This window comes from Chiloscyllium plagiosum, unplaced genomic scaffold (genome assembly GCF_037043375.1).
Source record: "Chiloscyllium plagiosum isolate Xiang-an unplaced genomic scaffold, Cpla_swu_hap1 HiC_scaffold_37, whole genome shotgun sequence".
Taxonomy (NCBI): domain Eukaryota; kingdom Metazoa; phylum Chordata; class Chondrichthyes; order Orectolobiformes; family Hemiscylliidae; genus Chiloscyllium; species Chiloscyllium plagiosum.
In genome coordinates this window covers 14,641,723-14,657,796 of record NW_028270175.1, presented here as the reverse complement: position 1 = coordinate 14,657,796, position 16,074 = coordinate 14,641,723, and the positions used below count along the sequence as shown (strand labels likewise).

The following is a 16,074-nucleotide window of genomic DNA, read 5'->3' as shown; positions in this document are numbered from 1 at the left end:
AGTTTCTCAATCATGTGCATCTTGAATTGACTTGGCCAGTCCTGTCTGGTAGAGGATATTGATGATATAATCCAGGCACCATTTTTGGTGCACCTCCCCTCTACTTTCTGCCCTCTGAAGATTTGTTTTATGGTCAGTTGTGAAGTTCTGGGGATGGTTCCTGGACATATCTGTAAGAGTCTTCAATCTGCTCAGGAGGTCTGTGGTTTGTACACCTCCATTTGACTTGTCTCTGGACTGCTGTTTATTATCAGCCCGACTGTAGGATATTGCCTTCTGAATAACAATACTTTCTCTTTTCTCTTCTTGCTCTCCATTGAAACTGAGCAACTAGGTTATCTCAACTTTCATTTGATGAGTGGAATTATATTATTAATACAGATTTAATAGCCTCATGTTGTATTTGCACTGTCTGTGTAGATTGGCCAAAAAGTTCCCACTCTGCTAGCAATATAAGGTAGACACTTGTTATTATATGATGCAGCATTCTGCAATGTCCTAGAGAGTCTCCCTCAGCAACTTAGGTTGATATTATTTGGAAAGCTATATTTTACAGGAATATGAGGAACATTGAGCAAGGGATGTGGAAGTTTAAGGGAGGAAAAACTGAAAATACAGAGAACCTGATAGGTTTTGAATTGTTTTTTGAAAGTTAAGAATGACTAGTGAAATAGTGGTTTTGGAAGAAGGGGAAAAACTACAGCGCAAGGGACATGGGGAAGAACAGTGGAATGGATTTCAGTCAGTTCTGCAAGAACATGGCAGCTACAGTCTTGTGCAATCTCATGTTATAAGAAAGTCGCGTAATAACGGCACCATTTAAATGAATGGGGCCGGAATTGCGTTATAACCAATACACACTTTAAAACTTTGCACTTTAGAAACAGTGTCCCCAATTCGTCAATCGTGTTATAGCAAATTTGTGTTAACGAAACAAGCGTTATAGCAGAATGACCTGTACTTGGAATGTACTTTCGTATAAAGCAATTTTTCTGAATGATTAATGCTGAAAAATGCATTAAGTTCCACCCAATCAGATGATGTCACAGGAACTTGGGTGGGGAAAGACAAAACTATTTCCAAGGGTCTCCTCATGAACTTAATAACAATGTTTATCATACTAATGTAACTTGTACCTGATCGCTATCATGCAATAAATTACACACGACACGAACCTCTTCCCATTAAACTATCTAGTGGTTTTCCTCGAACATTTTATACCAACTAGGGCCTGTAGACCAGTTAGCAAAAGAATATGGTGTTGAGTTAGGCTAAGTGTACCATCCACCGTGATTTGTGGTTTGAGTGGTTTGTGTCATTAATCTTCCTTTCAATGCTGAATTTAAGGTTCTGTCTCATTATCACTGGGAGAGGAGAAACCAGGGAATTTTAACAAGCAGAGGAATTTGTTTGATATACAAGGTACGATTTATTTCAAGGTGGCAATAGGTACAATTAATATCAACTGGTTAGGCATAATTACAACTATTAGGAGCCAGAGGTGAAGTATTTGTCTCCATCAGGACCTCCCCTGCCCTTACCCCAGTTCCAACCTGCCAGCTCAGCACCATCCTCATGACCTGTCCTACCTCCCAATATTCCTTCCCATCTATCCACTCCACCCTCCTCTCTGACCTATCACCTTCATCCCCACCTCCATCCACCTATTGTACTCTTGGCTACCTTTTTCTCAGCCCCACCCACTCCCATTTATCTCTCCACCCCAGAGGCTCCCTGCCTCATTCCTGATGAAGAGCTTTTGCCCGAAACGTCGATTTTCCTGCTCCTCGGATGCTGCCTGACCTGCTGTGCTTTTCCAGCACCACACCGATCTAAACTCTGATCTCCAGCATCTGCAGTCCTCACTTTCGCCTGCCTGGTTTTCTATCCAAAGACTGACATAGTCAGATTAGTGGAGTAGATACAAACTTCAATATAATACTTATAGGATAATTTCTTCATGCAACATTTCTGCCGCCTCCACCCCTCCCCCAAGTAGTGGAAAGGGTAGAAATTAGTCTCACCAATGTCTGAACATGCAAGATACAAATTCTCTTTTTTTGTGCAAATTTTAGCAGAAGTAATCATATTCTTAAAATGACTGGGTTAAACTAGTGGAGGGAATGGGGATTTGCACATAAGAAATAAAATACTTATGCAATAACATTACTGAGAGTGACTATTCCTCTAACTTGCTAGCATCAACTTATCGTCTCAATGGATAATCCAGCAAAGATCAGAGTAAATCTCCTGATGTTGTTTTTCTGGTGGAGAGACCAATGCAAAAGGAGCACAGCTGGGAGAGATAATTGTTCTGCTTTGGTTGTGTTGACGCAATAACATTTGTGTTTGGCCAGTTTTGAAAAAAATATGATTAACAATGTAATAGTGACTAGATGTTTTTTTTTGTGATGTTGATTGAGTGATAGATATTAACCTGTAAGCCAGTGATAACTTCCCCTGCTCTTCTTCAGTAGGGTGCCGTGGAATCTTTTACATCCACCTATACAGACCGTTGAACATCTCATCCAAACACTGGCCACTCAGACAGTGCAGTATTCCAGCAATACTCCATCGGAGTGTCAGCCTTCATTTTTCTGCACTCAAGTCCTGGAGTAGCACTTAGATTTGGGATCTTGTGGTTCACAGACAAGAGTGTTAATGACTGAACCACAAATGACAGTTCTAGCTCTTATCTGAATTTGTTTACAATTCCTGACCCCCGCAACTGGGTCTGTTCACTGTATCACTTTTCTAAAGTTGCTCTAGAGCACACTGCCTAAGTACACTGTCTAGCACCATGACGAAACCACAGACTGCAGGGAGGTTGTCAATGTTTAATTACTGTACCCCAGTGAAAATCAGTGCCTTCAGGAATGGAGAGAAAAAAAACTGAGAACAGATTTAAAATAAAAATGATTCCCATCTGTCTTTATTCAACAGGGGACATCTCTGTCTGTAACTGACATGGATTTCTGACACTAATGGCTGATGCTTGGCCAGATCTGAAACTGATATGGTTAACCTCCAATCAAAGCTGCACCAGCTGAGTCGGTCAATAATTGCTTAATGCATTACAGTTTCTGATTTGAATCTTATCCATGGTTCTGAGATCTGCCTCCACTATTCTCAGTGTGACTCCACTGCGTTGGGATTGTAATGCTACTGAGTTACTGGAATTACCTGTGGTGAGACAGCACAAAGGAAAATCCAAAGCCCAGCTCATTGTACAGTATGCAATGCTGACATGCTTATAATGTCTTCACCTCCATTCAGTGTTTGCTATAAGAGAGTGAGCATTCTTGCTCCTTACCTATGGGACACCGTCACTTCTCTACATTCAAATGTCAGGTAAAAGACCAGAGTCTTGTTTCTCTGAGGCTCCACTCCTTTGATGAAGTCTCTTGATTTCTGGGAGCATATATCGAGTTGAACCACGACGTGCAGTGCTCTACCATTGCCTAGAAAGAAGAAAGAACATAAATTTATATAGTATCGTTTATGATCAGAGGGCTTCCCAAAATAATTTTACAGTCACTCAAGTACTTTTGACTTGGAGTTACTGCCATAGTTTAGGAAATGCAGTGGCAATTTATTCTCAGTATGGTGCCACTAGACAACAATAAAATAAATAATCAAGTCATTTGGAGGTCCTTGTTAATACAGACATTTGTCCAGGATACCTGGAGTACCTCCCTGGCTTTTTTCAAAACAGTGTAACTTTAGGAAAAGTTTAGGGGAAAAGTGTGGGGAAACAATTTCACAGAGGTTGGTAGGTGTCTGGAATGCACTGCCAGTGGAGGTGGTGGAAGCAGGCATATTAGCAAGATTTAAAACGTACCTTGATAGGCACATGAAGGGGAGGTGAACAGTGGCATGGAAGCCGCTTATGGGCAATAAGTAGTGGGCCTAAATAAGGATTAAGAATCTGCACAGGCTTGGTGGGTAGAATGGCCCGTTCCTGTGCTGTATTGTATTGCCTTGTTTCATGAGTCTACATGAGAGGACAGATGGCGCCTCGAATGTCATTGGTGAAGGTTAAACTTTAGTGCACAGTGTTGTGGAAATTAAATCGACTCGACTCAACTGTTGGCAAGAGCAAAGAAAGGAGCTTTATTTAAATTCTGCAGAATTGACCCAATACATTCAGCCAGATGCCTCAATGTAAGGGGTACCTGAGCATAATTCAGATACTCGTCTTATACTGTTTCTTATCACGCTCTCAAGGGCAAAGACTGGGAAAAGTCAAGTTGTTATTCTCTCATCCCCTGGTCTTGGACATAACAGTTCTGCGGCTTTCGCTGAATCCGACTGTCGCAAGGTCAAGCTGATTGTTTACGAAGTTCAAACAGACACAAGCTGGCTGCAAACCTCATCAAAGTATTGTTTACAAAGCTCAACACAGCATTAAATTTTAGAAAAGCATTCTCTTTCAAATTTCACAGTAAATGTAAAATTTGTTAATTTTCCATTACATTTTCCCCCTTTTTGTCATTTCATGACAACAAGGACAACTACAGCAACAAAAAAACACAGAGCCAGAATAGCTATACATCAGAAAATGCTTAGGGAACACCTCAGACCTTTCCTCAGACACCACCTACCTGTAACACAGCTTTGTGGCGGTATCGTCACTTGCTCTGGTGTTCCCTGTACACAGCCCATGTTCACACGTCACACTCATCAATGTCATGGTAGGGTGGGGTCCACGCAATTGAATCTTCCTGCTGTGTGGCCACTGATAATTTTACCATTTGGTATCCTACTGCCCTCATAAGCAAGCGGCATAGGCAGGCACACAAGCAGCGTCCTATACAAAGCACTATGAGTAAGACCAGTACTACAACTAGTAGGTTCCAAAGGGAGGTGCGCCATTGGAACCAAGAATCATCTGCTGGAGGAGGCAGTCGTATCGTTGCCTTCATATGATTTATTACACTAGTGATATTTTGGGACTCATCAGGAATATTAAAACAGCATGAGGTACCTAACATTTTGCAGATGCCCCCTCTCTCGGCCGTCAATATGTCTAGCACTAATCGATTTTGTATCGCTGCTTCCCTAACTGCCGTTAACTCAGTGTTAATGAGTGCTAGGCCTTCCTCCGTCTCATTTGCTAACAGTAATACACTATATGCGAGGCCATTAAGCTTGTTTATTGCCACTGTTGTCCCTGCTCCCAAGAGAATGGACCACCCAATGTTCACTCCTGATGTAGTCCAGAGGTCTGCGAGTGTGTACCCATTCCAATGCCATGGGACATCCTTTCGGGTGCGTCTGTTACCGGCCCTTGGGACGAACACTGTTGTGCCAGTGGATAGTATTGCGGGATAGCAGCACCGCTTCCATCCCAGGGGAAGGTGGTGATACCCTTTCTCTCCACAGGCCCATATTATACCCGCCATCATGGTCTGATTATTGATAAAGGAACAAGAAATGTTTATGATCGTACCATTGCATAAGTTGCTGAGCAAGAATCCTTGTTCAAGTACAGCATCATGGAGCACTGGGAGATCCCCAAGTGGAGTCTCCCTGATTGGTGCAAATACATGTTTCTCCCCTGCCTTCCACTATGTGGAATAGATAGACCCTTCTCTGACATCTATAGACAGGTGAATATAGTGGTACAGTCGCCCCCACCCCACCCTGAGATGCAGTGCAGAAGGTCCTACAGAAGATAGTAGCACCAGGGCATGTCAACAATGTGGAAGGCTGTGGTCGGGAACGTGTCATCCTTGGGACTGCAATTAGCCTTGAGTTTGGGTGGTGGCGCGAGATTTGCCCTAATTGCTCCCCCTATCAGGGTCAGGGTGGTTGATGCCTGTGGAAGCAGACAGCTAGCATTTCTCGCCAGGCTCTCTGTGATTGGTTCGGCAGTCCACCATTGGGCTGTGTGCAAACATATCCAACAAGGATAGCCAACGTCTAATCTCTGGTGTTGTATTAGGGCCAAAGCACATGCTCTGTTCCCTTCACATTTAGCAATGGCCTTTCGCACCTCCCAACCTACTGGCGTCGCATTTACACCATTTATCTCCTGAAGGGCCAATTCCACTACCGAGTTAGACTCGCTCTCGAGCCCCGGTCAACTCCCTTCGGGTTCGGGCGTGACATTTATGCCCACTGCCCTGCTTGGGGTTAGGTCCATGATCTGGTTTGGTTGGTTGACATGCCCTGGTACTACTATCTTCTGTTGGACCTTCTGCACTGCATCTCTGTGGGGGTGGGGAAAGGGGGGACGACTGTACCACTATATTCACCTGTCTATAGATGTTGGAGAAGGGTCTATCTATTCCACACCATCAGACTCCCTCCCTCATCGCTCTTCTGAGTCTTGGATATTACCACCTGTGCCCTGGCACCTCCTATCTGGATCATTGAATATCTATTTCCCATGTCAGGTGTCCCTTTGGCCGTGGTGGCTACTAGTAAGTTCCAGTCATCGGCGCCACAAGGATCCCTGCATAAGTATTTATTATCCCACTTATAGTTGTCCTGGTTTCTAAACGGCCATGGGTCGCATGTGAAGGTCCCTGTAGTACCCTCAGTTAAGATTATCGTCTGCAGCTGTATCCCAACTGCCCCTGCCCTTACGAATAGTCCTACCAGGGCGCTTGCTAAAAGTGTGAGCTGAGGCAGCCCCATATTTGTATGAGGCTTCAAATCACTACCTGCACTTAATTGGTTCCGGTACTGTCCGACATCTCCTCAGGCCCAGCTACACGCTTGCAATGGCTGGCGTGTATCCACGTGGCTCTTTCTGTGATCTTAACTGCTGTCTGTGTTGTAAGGAGCACTTGGAACGGTCCCAGCCACCTCTTCACCTTACAGTTTTTCCTCCTGAAGTCTTTCACCACTATCCAGTCTCCAGGTTCTAGATCATGCAGCTTCCCTCCTGCTGGTTGGGGTAGTGCTGCTTTCACTTGATTCTGTATTTGAGTCAAAAGTGTAGAGAGTTTAATACAGTAACACAACATCTCATCCTCACAGCAGCCTGTTATCCGTCTTACCTTAGGTCTTGGGCCAATTCCTGTGTTGGGTGGCCGACCAAACAAAATCGCAAACGGGCTAAGATTAGCTCTTCCTCTCCTCCTAGATCTCATATACACTAGCACAATTGGAAGTGCCTTTGTCCATGTCACCCCTAGTTCCTCACAACATTTTGTCAATTTATTTTTTATGGTAGCATTTTGTCTTTCCACTGCCCCACCGCTCGCTGGGTGGTAGGCACAGTGTTGTCTCATGTTTATTCCCAAATAATCACTGATCTGCTGTAAGGCATTATTGACAAATGGTGTCCCATTGTCACTATAAGCCTTTCAGGGATGCCCCATCTTGGAATTATCTCAGTTAGCAAAGCCTTGGCTACTGCACTGGCATCCTGTTTAGATGTGGGGAACACTTCCACCCATTTGGAAAACATATCAACTGTTAGCAGACAATACCTTTTCCCTTCACTGGGTGTTAGTTCAATAAAATCCATCTGTAAATGTTCAAAGGGTTTTTGAGGTTTGGGGGTGTGCTGCCTGACTCATCTGTATTCCCCTCCCCACATTATTGGTGGCACAGATAACACAATGTTCACAATATTTCTGGGATAAATGAGTAAATCCCTGAGTGCCGAAATACTGTCATACATCCCCACTTTGACACATGGTCCTTACCGTGTGTCAGCTTGGCATAGAATGGAAATAATGATTGTGGTAGACAGGGTTTACCATTGGGACCACACCATACTCCTTCCCTCACACTGCCTCCTGCTTTCGTCCACTCCCGCTTTCCTTCCGGCGTGGCCTGTGACTGTAACTCCCGTATGTCTGCTGTTGGGGTCCAAACTTTTGTCATACATATGTCAATCTGCTCACTTGGTGGCTGCTGGGCTATCGTTCTTGCTGCTGACTCTGCCCTCACATTGCCTTGGGAAATAAAATCATTATTTTTTTGTGTGGGCTTCACATTTACACACAGCGATTGATTTAGGCAATAGGACTACTTCCAGGAGATCAGAAATCAGGCCACGGTGTGTGATGGGCTTTCCAGTGGAGGTCAAGAAGCCCTGTGTTTCCACAGGGTTCCAAAATCATGTATAACCCTGAATGCGTATCTGCTATCGGTGTAAATATTCACTGTCTTTCTCTCAGCGAATTTATAGACCTCAGTCAAGGCAATCAGCTCCACTGCTTGCACTGACAGATGAGAAGGGAGTGATCCCACTTTGACTATCTTGTAGGTAGTCACTACAGCATACCCAACACAATTCTGGCCTGTCTCCTTGCTCCTGAATGCTGACCCATCCACAAAAAACTCCAGATCTGGATTCAGAAGTGGCGAATCCTGCAAATCTGGTCTAGGGCTGCAAATTTCATTAGTTACAGTGACACAATCATGTGGGTCTCCGTCTGTTTCTGTAGGGAGAAGGCTAGCAGGGCTAAGGACGTTACATCGTTTTATTGTAATGTTAGGCATCTCCAATAGCACAGTATTGTAACTGAGCCAACGTGCTGCCGACATGTGTGCGGTCTTTTGCTCGGAAAGCAGTAAGGATACTGCATGTGGGACCAGAAGAGTTAATTCACCACAGCCGACTATGTCCTTGGATGCTACAACAGCCTTTTCAGCTGCAGCCGCGGCTCACAGGCATTTAGGCAATCCTGCCGCTACGGAGTCTAGTTTAGCCGAGAAATAAGCTACCGGCCTCAATCATCCCCCATTATCCTGCAACAGCACAGATGTCATGCAGCCATTCTTCTCATCTACTGTTTGTACAAAAGGCTTGTTTGGATTCAGAATTCCCAATGTAGGTGTAGTTTGGAGCGTCTTTTTTAAGTTAACAATGGCACTCTCGGCCTCTGGGGTCCACTGCAATGGGCTCTGGTTCTGCAACGCTTTGCCATGGGCTGTGTCACTTAGGGGCGCCTCAAGGGTTGCATAATGTGAGATAAACATTCTACAGTAGGAGCACATGCCCAAAAAGGATAGTAATTGTTTCTTCATGTGAGGCTTTGGAATTTGTTGGATTGCTTGAACTCTGTCTTGACCAGTGGCCTTCCCTTGTCCAGATATTAAGTGACCTAAGTACTTCATCTGTTGTTGCATAAATTGTAGCTTTGCGAGACTGGCTTTGTGCCCTTCCGTCGCTAGATAGCAGAGCAATACAAGGGTATCCTTCTCACATTGTTCCTTTGTTGGTGCCGCTATCAAGCAATCATCTACATACTGCAAAAGCGCTGACCCCGGGGTTAGATCAAGTCTCCAGACACCTGCGCAGAGCCCCATTATATATGGTGGGGGACTCACAGTAACCTTGCCAAAGTCACGTGAAGGTATACAATTTCCCTTTGAATGAAAAAGCGAACCAGAATTGACTATCTGGGTGCACCGGTACACTAAAGAAGGCATTTGCTAAATCCACAACAGAGAACCATTTACTGTCCAGTGGAATTTGAGCCAATATAGTATAGGGGTTGGGAACATTTGGGGCGTGCGGGACAACAGTGTTATTGACTGCCTTCAGGCCTTGAACAAACCTCCATTCCTCCGGTTCACTGGGAATGTTTGCCTTTTGACCAGAAAAATGGGGGTTCTCACCGGTAAGTTTTCACAGGGGATTATCACTCCAGCCTTTAGGAGGGATTCAAAGACTGGGGTAATCCCTTCTATGGCCTCGAGTTTTAACGGGTATTGTGCTCTGCAAGAACGATACTCAGACTTTGGGGTTATCCTTTTGGGTTCACAGTCCCGTATGAGCCCCACATCATAATTGCCTTTTGCCCACAACTCAGTAGGGACCGTTTTTAATCTTGGTTCCGAGACTTCGATCTTAGGGAAACGCCAGGTTATCTCCCTAGGCTTTTCAGAGCTAGCGGGGGTTTCCTGGACTGTCCTATCTGCCTGAGTTAGCTAATTTAGTTTCTTCTTATATGTCCGCATATCTGCATTGAACCAGACACCCACATCGTCCCTGAAGACCCAATCTTTTGTTCTTTGTGCCTTTAGCACCCATGGTCGTAAATCCTGCCACCTGTCACCAGACGCCTTCGCCAGTGACACATGAGGAGCGGAGCCTTTCACATCAAAAAGATAGGGACTGCTTGCTGTTACAGATACCTTAGATACGTTCACACTGACTGCACATCTGTGATCACTCCAATAAAATTTGCACAATAACAATTGATCTGGTTTAACCAATCTCCCGAACCAATCCTTCTCAAATGGTTTGCCAGGGCCATCACAGTGTATGTGTGCTGTGCAGTGCAGCATGCCCCAGCAAGAAAATCGATGTTAATAGGATTAACATGGTTGCTTACTTCCAGGGTGAGCAATGAACTTATCGCTCTCTGGTTTAATTGCCACCTTTAGACATACATCAGGGTCGTGGGTCATATTTTATAGCCTGCACTTTGAATCTTCCCTTTGAATTACCTGCAAGCCCGTCGGAGTACTGAGCAAGTCCAACCCCAGTCTCCCTATGAGATCTCGACCCATCAGATTTAAAGGACAAAATTCCGATAACAAGAAGGAGAATTGGAATGTTTTCCTGTTACTAGATTCGGACAATAGGGGTGCGGAAAATCTCTCCCGCACCATGACTCCTGATGCACCCATTGTGCTTAGGAACCTTTCTCTCGTCTTTATTTGTGTCGATTGTCTAAATTGGCTTAATTTAAGGACTGAGTATGTTGCCCCTGTATCTACCAAAAAGGTAATTGGTATACCTTCCACATATAACATAGAGGTAAGCATCGACTGGTACACATCATTGTGATATTGAACATATTGTCCACACTTCGCAATCTCAGTGCTCAACATAGAGGTGGGACATGTCTCACTGCCCGTAAGGTTAGTAGAAGAGATTAGCATTAACAAGTCTTTGTTGCCAAACATAAAGGAAAGAGGTTTACCTGTACCTTGTGGGCTGTCCACCTCCACCTCAGCCTTCCCCCGTCAGTCACCCTGCTGTCCAGCCTCCAGGGCCGATTGAGGCTGTCTGTGTGGGCACTGTCTCGCCCAGTGGTCCATTGCTCCGCAAACAAGGCACCTGCCATATCTACCTCTGTCCGCGCCTCTTCCGTGACCTCCACCTCTGCCTTTCTCTCTTCCTGCAGCACCTCCCTCCAACAGCTGAGTGACCATTTGCAACATAGTAAGCTGAGCTTTATGTGCTTGCTGTTCCATCTTTAGTTTCCGCTTATCCTTCTCTTGGGTAAGCAATTTTTCAGCATATATCTCATGTTGTTCTAGCAAATTCAGCTTCCCCATGTCCCAGGTAATACATGTGTCTTTTACCTTTTTCGCTATTTTGTCCTTCATTCCATTGATGAAGCTGTTCCTCGGGTGTGCTTCATACACTGTGATTTCTGCCACCGTTATGTCGTCGGGTGATGTCAGTCCACTATGGGCACTATGGACTTCAGTGAGGCACGTAAGGTACTGGGACACTGTCTCACCTTCCCGTTGTTCACACATTGCTATTTTGGTCATGTCCATTCACACTGGGAATGCCTCCCTACAGTTGGTTGCCCGCGCTGCAACAGAAGCATCCAAGTCTCTGTTCTGTTCCGCTTGCGGGTTGGCTACTCTGGCATGAACGTTTGCGGCTGGCCAGTTATACTTGATTTTGTTGACATCGGCACCTAGTTTTCGTCCCAGGAGACGGAACTCAGTACAGAACTTTGTCACTTGTTTGGCGAACTTATTACCTCCAACCTTGCATGGGTCAGGCGACTGCCCATAGGCACTTTCCAAATCCTTCATGGTCCATGGCCGGTGGACCAATACTGGATACCCTTCTGGACCTGCAACTTCAACCATTGGGGCTTGCAGAACTACCTGGTTAGACGTTCGTACGCCAGTACCCTCACCGTCTGACTCATCATCCGTCGGGGGGGGTGGGGTGATCGCGAACAGGCCCTGGATTCCTTTCCATCTTGGAGTGGTTGACCTTCTTTTGGGCTTCTTGCTTCAATTGGTTGCGAGCGTGGTGTGCTATCGGTGATTCAGCAGGCCCTGAGGCAACGGCAGATCTCGTAGGGAACCTGTAGGTCTCGGAGGGAAGTCATCAAGGTCAGGATCTGAAACAGACTTAAGACACTGTACAGCTTCATTAGGTTGTTTTCCGCACACGTCTACATGTGCGCTGGTGTTTGTACATGTATTTGATCTATCATTTACTTGAGATTTCCTTTCCCTGATACCAGCCTTAGCCTTCCACATGTTATAAACACTCCAATTCACAGGTTCTACTTTTCCCTTCCTTTTCTCCTCTCTCTCTCCTCCAACCTCAACCTCAATGCTTCCAACTGTCTTTTCCTAAAACTTGCTCCCTCTGGAAAACTACATTGCCTTGATCCACAATTCTAACTGCTTTACAGACTCTGGCTGTAATTATTTAGCATGTATTGTATTTTTGGTTGGCCATTCCAAGTCTTGTGTGGACTCTCCTTTTGTTTGCTCTTGCCGGAGCTGGAAAAGTGTACAGCTCTCTCTCTCTCTCTCGCGGTACCGTTATCTTTTCCCTTTGACTGGCTTTCTTACCTCCGGAGGTCCCCTCTCGCATTGGGCGTGACCGCCTCAATGCCTTGGTTTTCGTAAACCAAGAAACCACATACCCGGTATGTCTTTGGCGAGTTCAACTCAGCCAGTGGTGGCTCCAAGTCTAAAACCACCCTTCAACTCGCTGTCTCTTAAGCATTCTAGAGATGGCAATCCTTTCCCTTGATTTTGCTCAAATACCATGCGATAGTCTACTGAACCCTTTTCCTGATTCATTTATTCTCGTAGAATGAGGTTCTATGTAGGAATACTTAAGCCACAACTCTTACCCTGACCCTATTCAATTCGAACCCCAGCATTAGGGCGATCCACAGATTCCCAGTCCTCTTACGCAAAAGGGCCAATTCAGCGCTCGAGATGAAGTGAAAAACCTTCAAGGTGCTGGCGTCTGCACCTCCAGGGAATCTTCAGAATCCCACCCAGTTTCAGGATCCCGGACGAGCCCCCGAGTTTACTGTTGTGAAAGTTATATCGTCTCGATTCAACTGTTAGCAAGAGCAAAGAAAAGAGCTTTATTTAAATTCTGCAGAATTGACCCAATACATTCAGCCAGATGCTTCAATGTAAGGGGTACCTGAGCATAATTCAGATACTCGTCTTATACTGTTTCTTATCACGCTTTCAAGGGCAAAGACCGGGAAAACTCAAGTTGTTATTCACTCATCCCCTGATCTTGGACATTACAGTTCTTCAGCTTTCACTGAATTCAACTGTCGTAAGGTCAAGCTGAATGTTTACGAAGTTCAAACAGACACAAGCTGGCTGCAAACCTCATGAAAGTATTGTTTACAAAGCTCAGCACAGGATTAAATTTTAGAAAAGCATTCTCTTTCAAATTTTACAGTAAATGCAAAATTTGTTAATTTTCCATTACACACAGTCTTTGTTGACATGTCAGTGCAGTACAAAGCCAGCTGCAGTCTTTCAATTGAGCTATAAGGCATTGAACCAAAGCTTCATCTGATTGTGGAGGTAGATGTAAGTAATGTGGCACAGAGGAATAAGGACATCTCCCTGATGCATAGTTTTTTTAGATTAGATCCCCTGCAGTGTGGAAGCAAGCCATTCGGCCCAGCAAGTCCACACTGACCCTCCGAAGAGTAACCCACTCAGTCCCATTTCCCTCTGACTAATGCACCTAACACTACGGGCAATTTAGCATGGCCAATTCTCTTGACCAATAGCAATAAAAACCTAGGAAGCTGCTGTGCATAAAATGGCTGCTTTGTGTAATACAATAAAATGGGTGTCAGACGGTTGGCTGCCAGTTTAATTTCTCTCCTGATTCTTTTTATTTGCTGGTGTTGGGAAAGAAGTAATTCAGGTCATCAATTGACTGTCAAAATTTCACACTGAATTCTATGGGTATACCAGATCTTGGAGCTTTGTGAGCCGTACAGCATAGAAACAGACCTCTTGGTTCAATGTATCCATGCCAACTAGTCATGCTAAATGAATCTAATCTCATTTGCTAGCAAACTGGGCATCCACAAAGTGTTGCCTGTTCCAGCATAGCAGAATGTGTTCAACCAAATTCTTTCTGAAAGAAATCAGGAAATTAAAGACAAACAAATAGAGAAAGGCGAAGGAAAAGAAGAACTAAGTGAAGAAAACATGGAACAAGAAAGTAACAGACAAGAAGAGACAAAGTTCTGTTCAGATAGCGAAGATGGGTAACTCAGGGTTATATTCACTGACGTATTGTGTACAAGATTAACTTGATGTTCTGTGTCTACATTGTGAAATCTAATTGTACTTTTCATTTCCTAGGTGTCCACTCATGCTCGATTGGTAATGGAGGTTGTGAGCATGACTGTGTTCAACTGTCGGTAGCACACTACCAGTGTAAGTGTCGGCACAACTATCAGCTGAAGAAAGATGGAAAGCACTGTGAACGTGAGTCCCAGAGTTAACATTAGGAATGGTGTGGTGATATGGAGATGACCATTTGCTATATCTTTGTATACACGGACTTGTACCACAACCCCAAGTGGTGTGAGGAAATCTCATTATTATTGGTAACTGTCCCTTGTCCAAGTGAACCGCCCAGTTTGAGAGACTATCCAGAAATTGCTAAGATATAAACAGAATGCCAAATGGCTGATTCTACTTTAATTGTTTCCATTTTGTGCTATAGATATAGTAGTTTTTACTGAACTAACAGTGAGTAGTTACTCAGGTTTACAATAAAAATTCAGGCCTTCGTTACATCCTATTCCTGCTACTCTCTTGCCCCATCGAGAATATGTTGTTCTTAGCTTTAATCTTAAATAGAGGCAGGAAAACGAAAGGGGAAATTGTCATCTTGTCTAAACCTAACAGTGGCATTAATTCATTTAAAATATTATCGAATGATGTAGTTGCCAACATGTCAACAGTAAATTTCACTCCTATTGGGCAGAATCTTATAGGGTCGAGAATGTGTTGCTGGTAAAGCACAGCAGGTCAGGCAGCATCCAAGGAGCAGGAGAAGCAATGTTTTGGGTAAGAGCCCTTCATCAGGAATTCTGGGGCTGGCGTTAGGTGGGTGAGAGTCAGTGGGGAAAATGTCACAGGCAACAGTGAGAGCAATAGAGCATGAGCCTTGGTGGTTGGTGGTACAGTATTAAAGATTGAGTGAGCGTGAAGTATCAAAGGGAAATTAATGCTTTTAATGCGGCTGAGTGGAGAAGTTCTGAGTGGAGCTGTGCAACCTTCCTTATGGCTGAGACTTCACTGACCTAGGTTGCAATCTCAGATCAGCCTGACATAGTCATTGCCACCACTGCTGGTTCTGGGGGAAGAGTACATTCCTCCTCTGTGTCACTGTAAGCACCATGTCCCTGCCCTCAAAGGGCCTGCCAATATTCCCTTCTTTGTCAAGAATGTCAAGAATGGTACTGTAATGACAATGCCTACCTTTTAAAGAAGACACCCATGCCAGGGATGCCAATCCATTCTGCAATATTCTATTGCAGTCATATGAAGAAATGGTAAGCGGGAACACCAGACTAGAATCGGATGAGAGGAGTGCCATAAGGACAGGATAGGTAATTAAAATGCTGAGTTTTGGTTATGTAGATCGAGAAAACTCACTGGGCATCACTGAGAGAAACCATCCACTCAAAAAAATTGACATAGCCAAAGAGGATGCAAGATTCATCCCATAGTTTTAATAGACGGCTATTTACATCGCTATGGCTAGTCCCATTTCTATGTCTCTGTTTGCAATTACTCTCCAACCAGAAACCAAGAGACAGCACTTGCAATTTCTACAGCCAAGTGAAATGTGAAAAAAGAAGAAAAAAAAGCAATTAGTGCGTGTCACGTTATTCTTTGACTGGTGAATATGAGATGGCCGTTCAGCCCCTCTGGCCTTTCCTGATATGCAGGGAGATCATGGCTGACGTGTGTGTTAATATGATTCTGGATCATACAACCAACTTTCTTTTGTGATCCGGTTAGGGATTGTAACTTTTATTCTTCAAGTAGACAAAAGGTGCACTGAAGTATTAATGCTTGCAGGCACCTTCCAGGCACCTC

The 16,074-nt window shown here is 44.5% G+C and overlaps 1 protein-coding gene across 3 annotated transcripts in view; it reads left to right on the top strand.

Annotated features, from left to right (window-relative positions):
- The window catches only part of LOC122540385 (uncharacterized), a 435,023-nt gene that overhangs the window by 315,419 nt on the left and 103,530 nt on the right, over positions 1-16,074 (top strand). For all 3 annotated transcript variants that reach the window (XM_087980369.1, XM_043676046.2, XM_087980370.1), the window contains one exon: positions 14,323-14,448. In XM_087980369.1, the coding sequence (XP_087836495.1) occupies positions 14,323-14,448 (126 nt within the window). The remainder of the gene's footprint in view (positions 1-14,322; positions 14,449-16,074) is intronic.